We start from the raw sequence: 14,925 nt of genomic DNA on the forward strand, positions 1-14,925 counted from the left end.
AGTTGAAACTAGAAAATGGTTACCGAAAAGTGTTCTGCTGCGTATCCGATTCCCTCCGTCGATGTTAACAGGAATAGTTGATCGTTAAGCTAACAATATGATCACTGCCGAAGTGTTATCACATCACTTACCAGTGTTATTATCACGTCAGTGCAAAAAAAACGGATAATATTCGGCCAATTTCAGCTTCAAACAACCAATCTTTGCAAGGTGTTATGATCGACTGATTATCTGATAACTGATCGATAATCTGCGTGTGTTTGTATGCATGTGTATGGGTTGCCTTGAGTGCGATGGAACGAAACGGACTAAGCGCAGCGCTGACTAGATTTTGTAGGACACTGCTACACACAGAAAGCAATGTAACATCTACCAAACGAATAAACCCAGGTTAAGGATGGAGCCGTAACACCAATGTAAGTTACAATCTAACCGACAAAAAAAGCCCCCCTGGGCGTTAGGCGCTAGTATATTATCTTTTCTCTCTCTCTATCTCTCTCTCTCTCTATCGCTGTCTATCTTCACAAATCGTTATCTTACAACCGGTACACCGTGTCAAAGAATACTAAACTCTCTTACAGAAATTTCTCTTTTGTTTCTCATCAAAAATACTGATAATACCACTCTCACGCTCCATTCTTTCGTGCGACACCACAATGGGGGCTACTCGATCGCAATCGACCACAGCAGCCGCTTCCGATCGAGCGAAGTTAGCTCTGCCAACGCTTCACCACCAGCCGCATCAACGTAGCTACCAACGTCGCCGTGCTCGTCGTGCTGCTCACCAGCAGCACAGGTGTCTAGTGCCGCCTGTGATACGCAGGTACTGACCGCATCAATACTATCGTAAAAATCAGCACCATCAGATGAGTTGCGTGCCGTCGCTGTGGTACAGATCGTGGTCGAGGGCGACACCTGGGACGGTGCGTGTCGGGACGAGGATGGCTGCTGCTCCGGTGGATGCTGCAACCGGTTCACCTTAAACTCGTACAACTCTTCCCCGAGCGTGTAGGGGTACGGTTGCCGCTGGGGACAGTACAGCATGCAGCTTTGCCGATCATCTGCTTCGCTGCCCGCTTCCGACGTGACGTTGCTGGTCAGCTCAATGCTTCCGCCGGATGTGGTTGTTCTGGTCACAGTTGTCGTACCGGTAACGGTCGTACTGTGCTCCCCATCCACATCCGCACGCGTTCGCTCCGGTCGACGCTGATGGGCACATGCACTACCTGTACCACCAAACAGCTGCTCCCAGGTTTTCAGTATGTTCGGGTTAACCTTACCGACGAGCCGACAACCCGGTGGTCCATCATCGTTCTGCTCCTTTGCCGACTGGAAAGCGTTCATCTTCGGTCGTGGGATTATTAACGATTCCTCGCCACCGTTCCTTTCCTCACTGGTGTCGACAACTTCCCGCTGCTCGGACTGCTGCTCTCGCTCGTCCTCTTCGTCATCTTCCGAGGCGTCCATCAGCAAGATCGGATGTTTGTAAGCGAGCTCGTCGATCTGTCGCTGCTCCTGATCCTGCAGCACAAGCAGATGCTGTCGGTCTGGACTGACGTGAAAGATGGGCGGTGGTATCGCAGGCTGTTGGTACGTGGAGGCGGCACGATTCTTCGCCGCCAGGTACTCGCCAATGAGATCCCGCGGTCCGGTAGCATCGCACAGCGCTGAGGTAGAGCAGGATGGACGCACGGTGCTACTGCTGCCACTGTTGGGCGTCCTCTGTGTGGCACTGCCGGTGGCCGTCTGCGACCGTACCCGCCCGACAGCCTTGAGCGATGACGCATACGTGTCCGGCGAGGGTGCTATACCTGGTAGAGGCGGCGGTGACACGATCCCCATGGTTGGCGGATGATCCAAGACAGTCAGCGGTGTGAGTGTTGGTTTCACCAATCGGAATGTGTTGTTTCTTCGTGGTGCCTGCACGGTTGTTCCAGAACCAGCGTGCAGAAAGGGGGAAGGTTGAAGCGGATGGAAGTGTCGAGAAAAAAGAGAAATAGAAGGAAAGGAAAAGCGAAAAGACAGAATAATGAGTTACTGTTGTCAGATCGTGGCAGGTGGTACTGTGTGATTTTAATATGTCTTAACATAATCAAACTTGCATTGGAATTACTGCAAAAATAATATGATCTAACTGAATGGTTGATGGTGCAATAGGATAAAGGATAAAGTTCTCTCTCTATTCTAAAATAATGTTTTAATTTTAATGTTTTGATGTTTTTTTTTTTACTACTTCCATTAGCCGATGCAGTAAGAAGCACACCCCATTTGCCGAGAAAAGAAAACCGACAAGAAAACAATACAGGTGAGTACAACAGGTGCATGATGAGAGCGCAAGCTGTGAAGGTAAGTGTATGTGTCGTGTCTGCCATCTTGTTTGCATATTACGGGATTACGGTGATGAAATGATGTAAATGACGTTAGCCGTGTTGTGTTACCAATGAGATATAACACCCAAAGTTCAATATACGAATTACATGAGACCAGACCCCGAATTCCCCCTTAACCTACAACTTGGTAGATGTATTATGTTGTACAATGTGTTATATCCTTCACCAAAGAAAAAAAAGTATTCTATTATAGTTTAGTTATGATACCCTGCTATTGGAAATTGTTTTTAGAGACATGGATTCCAACACAGAAGCTAGCAAACAGGTCTTTCGCTGTAACCAAGAATAGACTATACGCTTTTCGTTGCTCCGCAACTTGACGACTCAGATATTCTGAGTCTTTCTGAGTTCTTCTGTTAATTGATGTCCACTAGATATTATTCCAAATAACCGCAAAACCTAGCTGAACCTAGCAGGAACACGTGCATAACGACTGCAGGAAGCATCCAGCAACAGTATAGGGGTGGAACATATCACGTTAAGTAGCATTTACGAAGTAAGATCGGTCAGTAGGAACAGGAAATTCGTATGTTACACACAGCGCACACAACATACAGTACACCACTTTGCAAATAGATCTCTTTTCTTCGCACTTTACAACGAAGGTAGTACAGAAGGAAAATTACAAACAGAGTAAAAGTAATACAAAAAAAAAACGAAAGCAGCCACAGAAAGACAAAAAAAAAATAGACAAACTTAAAATAATCAAAAACAGGAAAATAATGAAAGTAATAAAAATCATACCAAAACAAATAAAGAGATAGATAAAATGGATGTATAGTTCTGTTTGATGAAAGGATGTTCGATAGGCGACGAATGACACAAATTGCGCTAGTTTGTTTTCTATGATCTTTGGAAAATTTTAACAAATACATACATATTTGAAAAGTAATGTGTATTTTTATACTCAACACTCGCGCACATTAACACACAGCCACACAACATACACACCGCGCACACAATCATACTAACATACTAGTGAGGATAAGGAGGTTGGACGAGTAGTGATGAGGGCTTTGGTAAGTTGGTTAGAAAGAAGCTATGGAACTTGTGCTGCTGCAGCAAGGATAGCTAACCCAATTCTTGTTGTCTAATCTAGCTCGTTTGTAATTGTACGTTACGTGTCTAGCTTCTCGATGTGTGTGTGTAGCAAAAATGCTACATACTGGAACGTTCTTACACAACGAATAGCCTAATGTGTTTCCAATCTTTGGTTGGTAAGGATGTTTATTTCGCTATACTAGCTCTTTTTACTGTGGTAGCGACTACTAGCAACTTTACTTTAGTGTACCGATGTGTTTATTACCCTACGAAAACATTGTATCTGTCCTCTTCCTTCATTTAGTTTATTCGTATTTATACTCATGTTAAAGTGTTAAAGGCCTAATGTTTCTATACTGCAGCATGGAAGATACTGAAAGCAAAGCCTCAATATGATGTGAGTGAATATGGAATGAAACGGAGCACTACAACACTAGCTACCAATACAGGTGAGATGATCATAATGGCAAATTGAAAACCAAACAAAAGTTATAAATTACTTTAAACAAAAAGTGTTACAACACATTCACGTTAACTAATGGATGGGGGGATGGGTATGGTGACAAAGCAGCTTATCAATACGCAACCAGTCACGCATCACCAAAGGGATTGAAGGCGCAAGAAGCTGGAAAGGGAAATGAAATGTTACCCAAAGTGGATCTACTTCTACTGGATGACAAGTAGTACGAAGCTAGGCCATTAACTTAAAATCGCAATCGATAGGCGTGAAAAACGTGAACCGTGAGTGAAAAAGGTAGGGGAGGGAATCATATTATTTAAAACCATCTATGAAATGAAGGTAATGAGGTGAGATAAAAAAAAAAGAATGTATACACATGAATATCAACAGAATGTACGAAGGTGACCTAAGAATACAATGTACACAGAAGTGAACAATGGGTGGAAGAGTAAAAATTGGAACAGAAAAAATGGTAAAAGTAGGCAATACTAACAACTCTGTACACCAATTTGCCAAAGAGTGATAAAAATAGAGATAAATATTTATAGAAAGAGAGAGAGAGAGAGTAGGAGAGATACAGAAAAGAGAATATTTATAAGAAAATGTATAAATCGAGAACTGGTGATGGTAAAACAAAATATTATGGTGATAGAAAGGATAAAGGTGAAATGCATAAGAAGATAAGAAATAACAACAACAAAACTAAACGAAAAAAAAAATAACAGGACTTACGAAACGAGAAGAAACAGGTAGGTACCACACACGCGCTAGAGTAGCAGTAGTAGTGGATGTTGTGGTAGTAGCACTAGTAGTAGTAGTGGTAGTAGTGGTAGTAGTAGTGGGTAGTAAAAATGGTAGTGGAAGTAGTGAGCAGTTGGCGAGCAGGTTGTGAGGCTTGCCGGGACATCGGTGCGTCTCAAAACTGGATCCACTGAACGTCCACATCCTTGCGATCGCGCCGATCCATCCATATCGTTGGTTGGTACTGGTACTGTGTTGTTACGGGATTGTTCTCCGAATGGTTTTTGATGATTTGGAATGGCCACCTACCTACTGGTGTAATTTTTTGTGGCCGATATCCTTTGCGCCGTCTCGCAGCATTAGCAATACTACCAAGTTCTATCACCGAAACTTCACGCAGAAGAGATGGTACGGTTGCCAGTTCCCGTTTCAGGGTCGAACGTTTTTGTTGATCTGCGTGCCCGCATATCCTAACTGTAGTAGTAGCACCTTACATCTTAGTCGCTTCCGTCCTGTAGATATTCCCTTCCTTCTTAGTGTATCATAATTGCTTTGCTTTATAGACTCATACACGCTCGTATTGCTGACCACCAGTTGGCCACCTGTTCCAGCACCCTGGTACTTTCTCTGCCCATCAATAACCGTACTCGGCAAACATTGGATTATTACAAGGATCAAACACAACATTTGCAGGCTCAGTAACAAAAAAAAAACATGCGCTTAATGACATAACACCCTCCGCCATAATCAACAGAGAATGAAAACAATTAACCACAGAGAGATCATCCTCGAACACTGCGCTGATATACGCACACCTCCGCATACCATCATACACATACATACACACAAACACACACACATACAGTATCTTGCATTTCAACGGATAGTGGCAAACCGAAAAGGAAGATTATAATGCAAGTAAAATTAGATCTCAGCCGAACTTCCGAGCGCTGCTGACCCTCGAGATACAATTCACTGAAGTTGTGTCTAGTCAGAGTGTAATCAAAACTAAAATAAAAAATACCTGAACGTTGGAACAGAGGAACAGTAAACCTAATATCATTTCTTGTATGCTGTTTATGCCAATTTTGACGATTCTAATCACAATCTCAAAGTTCGATTTCGTTAGCAGCGCTTTTATGAGCGATCTTTTTGAAGTCATGGCTAATATGAGATATGGTTAATAGTTTTCAATTTTCGCATTCAAATCGTATATCTCGAGGGCTCAGTGTATACTAGGAGGGAATAGTAAAAGAAATAAAGAGTCTGAAAGGAGTTTGACTATATCAACGGAAAAACACACACGATAGAAACAGCAAACATTGAGAGATTGTCCATTTCGTTCTTGTTTTTTTGTTGTTGCTTTGGCACGGTAACGTTTTTGCGGGCCACGTTTGCTTATGCTGCTTTTAAAGTGTATTATATGCACAACCTCTGTTTGTGGGAGGTGTTTGTGCCTTGTCGTCACGAAACGGGAGACCGATAACACATCTCGTCCCACAGTGGACTCTATCAAGACCATTTGAGGTTATAGTGTACATTAACGAAAAAAGTTTGCATATGCACTGGCGTGAAATTGAAATCAACCGAAAAGAGAATACCATCTAAGAGAGACCCCCCTAAGAGCGAATGCCAAGTGAATGCCAAATATTTAATTAGGCCTGCTCTCTCATACTCATATATCATTGCAAACCCTACTGGGGCGAGTGTCCCTATGTCTGGATTTTTCTTGGGTAGCCAAATTCTGTAGAGATATGCGCTTTGGAATGTTCCATTAAACTAATGAAATAATCCCCAACATCCCCCATATCCCGAGGAGGCGTACTAAGTCTGTGCTTAATGCATGGAATGCATAGAAACCCCTGAGTGTACTCATGGAAGTACTATATATACTTGGACACAACTTGTCCCGAACCATCGTGAGTGAGCAAAGCGTTTAAGGCAGAAAGGTACAGCAGATGCAAACCGGGTAGACCTGTAATTTGGTACAAATCTTTCTACCGAACGCATTCTAAAGTCCAAATCAAGTCCCAAAAACACAATGAAATCATAATGAAAATCAAACCCCCCCGGGCCGGCCCATAGATGTAACAGAAAACTGAGCCGAAATAGAGAGAACGAGTGTCAAACGTAAATAAGGAGAAATTAAAGGTAGAGCAACAAAAGTGTGCGCGGAATTAGTGAAGTTCTCGGCAACTCTGCTACGATCACCGGCGCGACGGATAAAACAGGACGGTTGGTGATGATGGTGTTGGTGGGTGGTGGTGGTGATGGTGTAGGTGGTGGTAGTGGTATTGGTGGTGGTATTTGTGATGATGGTGGTAATGGAGGTGTTGACACCGTCGCTGCTGCCACCGTCGCCGCCGTTGCCGCCACCCGCACCCCCTCCCCGCTGCTGTCCTGCTTGCTCTGCTGCTGCGCACGCTGCGAAAGGTTTTACATCTTCAGCCAATTCAGCCAGCCACGGTTGCGTACCTTGACGTTGCTGTTGCCGGTTGCAGTAGTAGTGCCGGTTGCCGCAGCTACAGTCGTTGATGCCGACTCGTCCGATTGCCCGGTGGATCCGATCGAGGTGGTCGAGGCGTGCCGCAGTACGCCGCCACCTCCACCGCCGATACTTGCCTTTCGCTCGCCGCTACTCAGGCCGGTGCTGCCCGGGCTGGAACTAAGCTCCTTCCGGGAGCCGGACTTGCTCAGCTGACCGGCGGTCGCCCCGTGCGTAGACACCTGGGCCGATTGCAACCGGGACAGCGAATCACAGTTCTTTACCTTGCTGGTGAGGTTGTCGCGCTTGGCGCGTGGTTGCGGCGAAGAACAGACGGCCCCACCGTAGATCAAAATGGACGCCTTCGTACTGGATGCGGTTGGTGATGGTGGTGGTGCCCCAACGGTCGCAACCTTACCACCGGCCGACACCGGTATCGAGGAGGAGCGTGACTTTTCCAGCGACGGTGTGTCCTTGCTGGTGCGCCAACTGAGTGCGGAATCGGCCCGGTACAGGCTGCCACTGCTGGTGCTGGTTGTATCGCGCGTGCGTGCCATCGGTTGCGGTGGTTGGTGGGTCGGCTGTTGCGAAGACTGTTGACCGAAAGAGTTCGCATCGGACGACTTCACGTACAGGCTTCCGGTGCTTTTCGTCAGGCTTCGGTTCGACGGTGGCCCGGACGATGCACCGCCACCGAGCGGCCGTTGGGCCGGTGCCGTCGGTGTGGTTGGTGTGGGTGTGACGGAAAAGTTGCGACCCGTTGGCGGCTTCGGTGCAACCGAACCCTTCGCCCCCGGCAACGGTATCTTGGATGGCCGACGGCGGGGCGTCTCTGGGGGCTGCTGTTGTTGTTGCTGCTGTTGCTGCTGGTGGTGATGCGACTGATGCGGAGGATTTTGATGTGGCAAACGACTGCCAATACCTATACTGTCGCGCTCGGGATGGTCCTGCGTCGATTCTGTACTGCTGCTGTGCTGCTGATGCTGTGCGATATCATCCATTACGACCGGTGTCATCGCCTTCATAGAGGGCGTCGATACCTGCGATGATTGCAGTCGCATCGCTAGCTGCGCCAGATGCTGATGGTGGTGATGGAGATGCGCGCTGGTCGCACCTACCATGGTAGATACTGGCGGTGGTGGTGATGGCGGATGATGACCAATCACCCGTTCCGGGCTACCGACGGCGGACGATGGTACCGACTTGCTCGACGTCTTTGACTCGATCACACGCAGCTGAGCCTTTGTACCTTCGAGTTCGATCGATTTCTCTTTCAGCTACAATTACAAACAAAGCAAAACGGTTCAGAGATGGTGCTTCCGGGGCTAAGTAGATTTGCTTCCAAACTTACCTGAAACCGTAAATCGTCCACATCTTCCTTCGACTTTTCCAGCTTTTCCTGCAGGAAAGTGCGCGATCCTGTTGCCTGATCCAACCGTTGCTGTAATATCTATCAAGAGAAAGGGATGAAAAAAAAGCAAATCGTTACAATTACATCACAACACATTGGTGGCTATTTTTGAAAAAAAAAACTTTCTCCAATAAATTGTACGCTTCATTATGTCAAATGTTACCACTCCTCCGCATGGTAGCGATAGCGTAACATCTGTTGATCGACAGCAGTCGGTGCCAAGTCCATTCGCTTGGCAGTATTATTGTCATTTTTATTTCATCTAACGTGTTTGGCGCCTTTTCCGCCTTGATGGAAGGCTGGAAACGTGAAGGCGAAAATGATTCGATGGAAATATAAGCCACCCACGCCATTGGTGGCTTTTGATAAGTAGCTTAATGGATGCCGAAGAAACCCTCGAATACACGACACGTGGGAGATTGAGCAGCTCGTTGCATTCGAGGGAAAAGGAAGCGCACATGACCATCACTAAAATGATGATGAAACATTAATTCTCTCCCAGCGGGAGGAAAATTCGATAGAAAGACAGAATATTGATTCTGTTAATCTCTTTGGCTATTGATCGATATTATTACACGAATACTAACCGAAAACATTGTAGCATTCCATTTCAACTATAATATCATAAATTGGGAATCTTATTCTACCTTTTCACTGTCCGGAGAAGCTTCTTGCTAGCTACAGCTCCACTATCTTTCCCCACGCCGAACAAAACCGCCCTAGATATGAAAAATCATCCGCCAAAACGGAGGCGAACACATGATAGCAAAAGCCTAATAACGTTCAGCAGCTCTCGCACGCAAATTTTGGTTTGACTGCAAGCGTGAAAAAATAAAACCAGACGAGATTAACTGCGCCGTTAGCATGCAGAAAACCCCGGTGCGTCGATTCGTTCGGCATCGAACGGTAATTCGCACCATGTGCGCGCATTTGCTTCGGCCGTTTGTTTTTTGTTTCATTCTCCCCTTTGCCATTCCCGATAGTGTTGGGCTTTTTTTGTTTTGTTGCGCCCAGTACACACTGGGAATAGCGGGTGTTATTAGGTGGTGCTGGGCTGGCGTTGGTCAATACTAAGCGTTGTGTCTAGCTTAGATAAAACTTTTATTCACACAGCTATTCTGAAGAGGAGATGGCTACAGTTAGGATGCCGAAAATGAGTTGGTAATGATTGTAGAAGTAAATGAAAAAGAAATTCCAAATTATTATGGTAAAAAAACATCATTATTTAAATTAAATCATAAGGTAATTAATTAAAAAGTTAATTTATAGCGAACGCAAAATTTATAATTAATTTATAATATACTGTAACACAAATAAAAGTAAACGTTATAATGTTACTTATTCCAAAAAGAGCAAAATAGTTTATAAAGTAGGAGGCTTATTAAATATATTACGCCTTATTAAAGAGCTCCAATATACAATTTACTTATCTCGAGATTTTAATGTCATATTTCAAACATATAGTGTTTTGCTGAGATAGATGTTAACCTCTTGGAAAAAAACAGACATCAGGGGAACTTTGAAAAAAGTCATCTCTCTATTCGGCTGCCAGCTATCAGCAATTAATCAGCCGTTCGTTCGGCCTAAATTGTCTTGTTAAATTTCACCCATTCACTTTAGGCCCACGTTCCCCGACTCAGCTATCACCTTCGACAACGCGACAAAAAGGCTGGACATCGCGCGAGGAAACGAAGAAAGGACAAAAAAAAAGGGTTATAAGACGATCATTTACAATTCGTTCCTTGCTGTTAGCGTCTCTGCCATGGTGTCTGGCGTGGCCTTCGTCACTGTGTCGTAAAATAGCACCCATCAAATTAGATTGACTAATGGGGTCTTGATTGGAGAAACAAGTAGCAAGACATTAACAACACTCCCTCCAGTAAAAAAAAAGGAAGGAAGAACACGAGTAACGATCAAATAATCTCTAACACCCTGCCGATGGTGAGGGTGCGATGGAACGATCTCCGTCTGTCTGTGCAACCGGCTCTTCTTCTTGACAACGCATTTCCATTGGTTAGCAATAATTTTTGTGGGACACGACACAACAACGAAAAAAAAAACGCGGTACAGCTTTTTTTTTATCTTCTGCTAATGGTTCGGGAGAGTTTGGAGTTCCAGTGGCTAACAATGGCGCGTAGACGGGTGGGAACGCATGTGAGACACACCTCACGATCGAAGACCGGATGCGTGTGGTCACGTGTAGAGTCACGGCCTAATGGGATCCATTTTTAACAATGTACAATGTAGTGGGTACATCCTATTACGCTTCTTTTCCTCCCCCGGCACAAGCACGAAGTGCGCAATGGGAAATTATATGTTGGAAAGGTGTGACAGCAGGTCTCGCAGCAAATACTTGCAAAAGTGTGGCATCCGCCAGGTGGATGCGATCGTCATGTGGGATTTGAATTTAATGGCCGCCGTCTATGCAGACATCAAGGTTCTAATTGGAACTCTGCAACGCTGGAACTTTTCCCTATCAATCGTAAAAGTAAGAATGATAAAACAACCTAGCGTTCTCTGTACTCGAATCTATACGTCTGTACAGGAGTATTGAAGCGTTATGCAAAATTAAGCAAATCACAATGCTTGAAGTTACTTTTCATCGGATGTTCAACTCTGCACAGTACCTCCATTGGAGCACAACCACACACGACACCCGGGTAAAGTGATTGAATCGAATTGAATAATAGATGATCTCTGCCCTGCTTACAATGCAGCCGTGCGGACTTGTATGTCAACCGCTCCAGGAACTTCATCAGCCAGTAATGTATGCGCCCAATGCTTTATCGAGACCAACAGCACAATACAGTGCCCTACTGGACATTAGATTCCCGCGGTCTAATCGGCCACACCTGAGGGTGCTGAGAGAGTCAACACGCCCTGCTGCCCGAAAGAGCACCAGTACCGCACACGGTGTATGCCATGATTGGGTAGACCCATTCGCGAACAAAGAACACCCATCAAGCGCACGGGGGGGGGGGGGGGGGGGGGGGGGGGGGGGGGGGGGGGGGAGAAGCAGCTACTGATGGCCGCCTGTGTGCGTGTTTGTATGAAAATTATTCCAAAATCGAGGTTGCTAACCTGCGTACCGAAACGGTTAGTATCCGGGCGGGGCGCACAACACAACGAGCAAAAAATTGGGGCTGGGGAGTCGATCCTCCCCGACTGTTACGGCGTAGCCGTTGCGGCTCGCTGTATCAGGCCGGATTCTAGCGGTAATGTTCGTACGGGTTGCGGTAAAGTTGTTCAACCGACGAAAGCACCCAACCAAACGCAAACGAACAGCACTGGAACTTAACAGCTTTCTAACGTATATTAGGGGAAGTTTATAGAATTAAATTATACGCTTGTCTCGCATGCGATGAAAACAAGAAAGCAGCCCATAAACAATAATACAACAAGTCACTATGTACAGTAGCTACATGGTGTTCAGGTTCAAGTGTTAAAGCTCAAGATATATCTGGATTACTTTCACGTTGAACTTTAATGTGCGTCTCGTACTTCTAGAATGTCTTCCAGATTCGAGTCAGATACACTTCAAATGTACCTTTAAAAAATCTCCTTCAACTTAAGGGGACATAAATAATAGTTCGGTTAGGAAATAGCAGTAGTTAAATAGGTAAATAAATGCACTTCTACTAACAGAATGGCCTGTGATATGGTTAATTCCATTTCCGCATACTGTATCTTAACTTTCGTAAAAATTGAAAACGCTTTTACTAACTCTTTATAAGCCTGCTCTACTCTGGAGTATGGGTGCTTTAACAAAACGGTACACTTACCTGATTCTGTACGGTCACCGTCAGCAAGTGACGCTGCAGCCCGACAATATTTGTCTCGAGCAGAATGGCGGCAATCTTCTGCGAGTCGAGCGAGCGCACCTTCTGCACCCACGGCGCACCGAGGAACCCATCCAACCAGCCGAGCGCCCGCGGGCCAATCACAGCACCATCCGTCAGTGCGTCGGCACCCGGAATCATTGGGTACGGCGGTTCGGCACCGGACGCTTCGGTATCGTCCTGTCCGAACGATCCTTTCCGGTACCGTGCGCCGGTCTTAAGTAGCTGCGGTGACGTTTGCTGCTGTTGAGATACGGTCGGCTGCTGCCGAACTTTAATTGTCTCGGGTGAACTGTATGCCGGAATGGAAGAAGAAATCAGTGTGCCGCTCGTAGAATGTGCGCGGGTGAGTTAATAAAAGCGCAATATACATACCTAGACGCACTTCTATTTACATTTTGCGTATTTGCGAGATCATGTAGCTTGCTGTTAAGCTCCTGCTTCTGATTGTTTGCCAACGTGAGCTGCTTCTGCAGGTCGCGCATCGTTAGCGTGAGCTTTTCCACCTCATCCTGCATCTTGGCCGTCTGGATCCGGCCAGCAATCATCTCTGCCTCGTACTCGGACAGCTTGTCCAGCAAACGGTCGCGCTCCTTACGCAGTATTTGTACATTGTGATCGGTACCGTCGGCTAGCGTACCACTCCCCGACCGAACACCCTGTTGCTGCTGCCGATTCTGCTCCCCATCTGTCAGATGATGAGGTCTCTGGAAGGTTTTGCCAGCAGCTGGCAGACCGGCCGATACCACTACGGTCGTGGTAGTGCTGGTGGTTGTAACCGGTGTGATCGGTACGTTCGCCACCAGCGTGGTTGCACCTGCCGTGGCCACTGTCGGGACCGCTGCCGGATTGCTATGGTGTATGATGATATTGTTGTCACCGGTTCCAGCACCCTGTGGAAAATGCTGCGGATGATGGTGGACCGGTGCATGATGACTAATAGCTAAATTGGTTGCCCTAGGTCTCTCCCGCTCCAGATGCTGGTCGACCTCCTCCCGGAGCCGGCTACTTTTCCTATGTATCACATCGAGCAGATTCCACAGTTCACCGCCGGCTTCCGTCCCCAGTCGGTTGGTTGCCGTCGGCAAGATGAGCGTACCCTGTGAAGCAACAAGCAGGTTGATCGATTAAACTACTGCACCATGTTTCGCACCAAGGGGGGGAAAAAGAGAAACCGCTGCTTACCTGCACAGCACCGCTCGTGGAGGATGCCGCACTGTGCGTCTCCTTCGAGGAGGACGTTTCGTTGGAGAAACCCGAATCCTGTATCACACTGCCGTTGTTGCCTTCACCGCTCTTTGGTTCCTTCTTACCGCTATGGGAGTTGCTACGGCTGCGGATCAGCGAGGACGACGAATGTTGCTGTTGATGATGCGCATGATGATGATGGTTCAGATCGGACGCATTGGTATTGCTGGCGGAGGTGTTGGAGTTGTTCGAGGTAACCGCACTACCGCTGCCGGCGCTGGTCGATGGGCCACCGTCACCGGTACCGGGAATGATCGTCGTGCTGCTGGTATTACCACCATTGCCTATACTACTGCCGCCAACAACATCTCCACAGCCCACTTCCTTCTGCGTTAGTTTGCGCCGAATCCGTATTCCCGGCTCCCACTCACGCCTGCGGTACGGCGAGAAGAATCGACAGCAGTAAGATTAATGTAAAAAACACAAGTACCTTTGCAGTGCAAGGGGATTGTTCCCCATTTTAACTCAAAGGAACGGATACTCACCGGCTCCCCAGGGATGAGGTCGATGGTAGACCGGTAAGGGTACTGTTCGCCGCTGAGGAAGCCATCTTCGATTTAAGATCGGGAAAGGTTTCAATAACCAGATCACGGAACTCCAGTAAAGCGGCGACTTCATTCTGCAAATCCTGCGAAAAAACAAACGGTATTGTTATTAGATTGCTCTTATGGTTGACGTCACCCGGTGTGTGGGTGTGTATGGGCGAAACGTGGACTAAATTCTAGAACATTTGTCCTTCGTGCACTGCCTTTCGTTTTGCTTTCGTTCGTTCAATATGGTGTAATAATTATGAAGAACGGAAAGCTTTAATTACCCCAAAAAAAAAACCGATAAATTTCTCACGCTGATTAACATTCGATGACTCGAACGTTTGTTTCTAGTGGTTTATTAACTTTGGGCAGTTCGTACGAAATGTGCTAAAGCTGAGCGCCTGTAAGCCGGACACGGAACCTACATTTGTCAGGCAGCGCAAAGCAAAAAATAGACAATGATGCGAAGGTGTCTTAAAAGTCATGATTAACTTCCTTTGGATTGTTTATGAGTGGATAGAATTGGTGTCTACAAAAAAAAGGCAGCGTTCCAGTTCCCAGTATATCCAGAAGACGGAAGCGGAAGTCTTTGGAATTAATTTCCCATTAGGGTTGATTATTTTTGCCATCCAACTTACCCTCTGTTTATCCAATATCTCTGATGTACTGTTTGAAAAACGATCATATGCGCTAAATGTCCAATATGCCAGTGATGGACTAATATTAGAGCAGTATCATTGAGTTAAAGTCAGGTGAGCTGTTTTTCAAGCTGTTCCAACT

At 46.2% G+C, this 14,925-nt stretch overlaps 1 protein-coding gene across 1 annotated transcript in view; it reads right to left on the reverse strand.

The window, feature by feature from the left end:
• Nucleotides 1-663: 663 nt before the first annotated feature.
• Nucleotides 664-14,925, reverse strand: part of LOC128716575 (uncharacterized) — a 73,814-nt gene continuing 59,552 nt past the window's right edge. The window contains exons 4-10 of the mRNA XM_053811406.1: nucleotides 14,101-14,243; nucleotides 13,553-13,988; nucleotides 12,743-13,467; nucleotides 12,311-12,659; nucleotides 8,469-8,567; nucleotides 7,108-8,394; nucleotides 664-1,920 (exon numbers count right to left, since the gene is read on the reverse strand). Of these exons, the coding sequence (XP_053667381.1) occupies nucleotides 664-1,920; nucleotides 7,108-8,394; nucleotides 8,469-8,567; nucleotides 12,311-12,659; nucleotides 12,743-13,467; nucleotides 13,553-13,988; nucleotides 14,101-14,243 (4,296 nt within the window). The remainder of the gene's footprint in view (nucleotides 1,921-7,107; nucleotides 8,395-8,468; nucleotides 8,568-12,310; nucleotides 12,660-12,742; nucleotides 13,468-13,552; nucleotides 13,989-14,100; nucleotides 14,244-14,925) is intronic.

This window comes from Anopheles marshallii, chromosome X, assembly GCF_943734725.1.
Source record: "Anopheles marshallii chromosome X, idAnoMarsDA_429_01, whole genome shotgun sequence".
Taxonomy (NCBI): domain Eukaryota; kingdom Metazoa; phylum Arthropoda; class Insecta; order Diptera; family Culicidae; genus Anopheles; species Anopheles marshallii.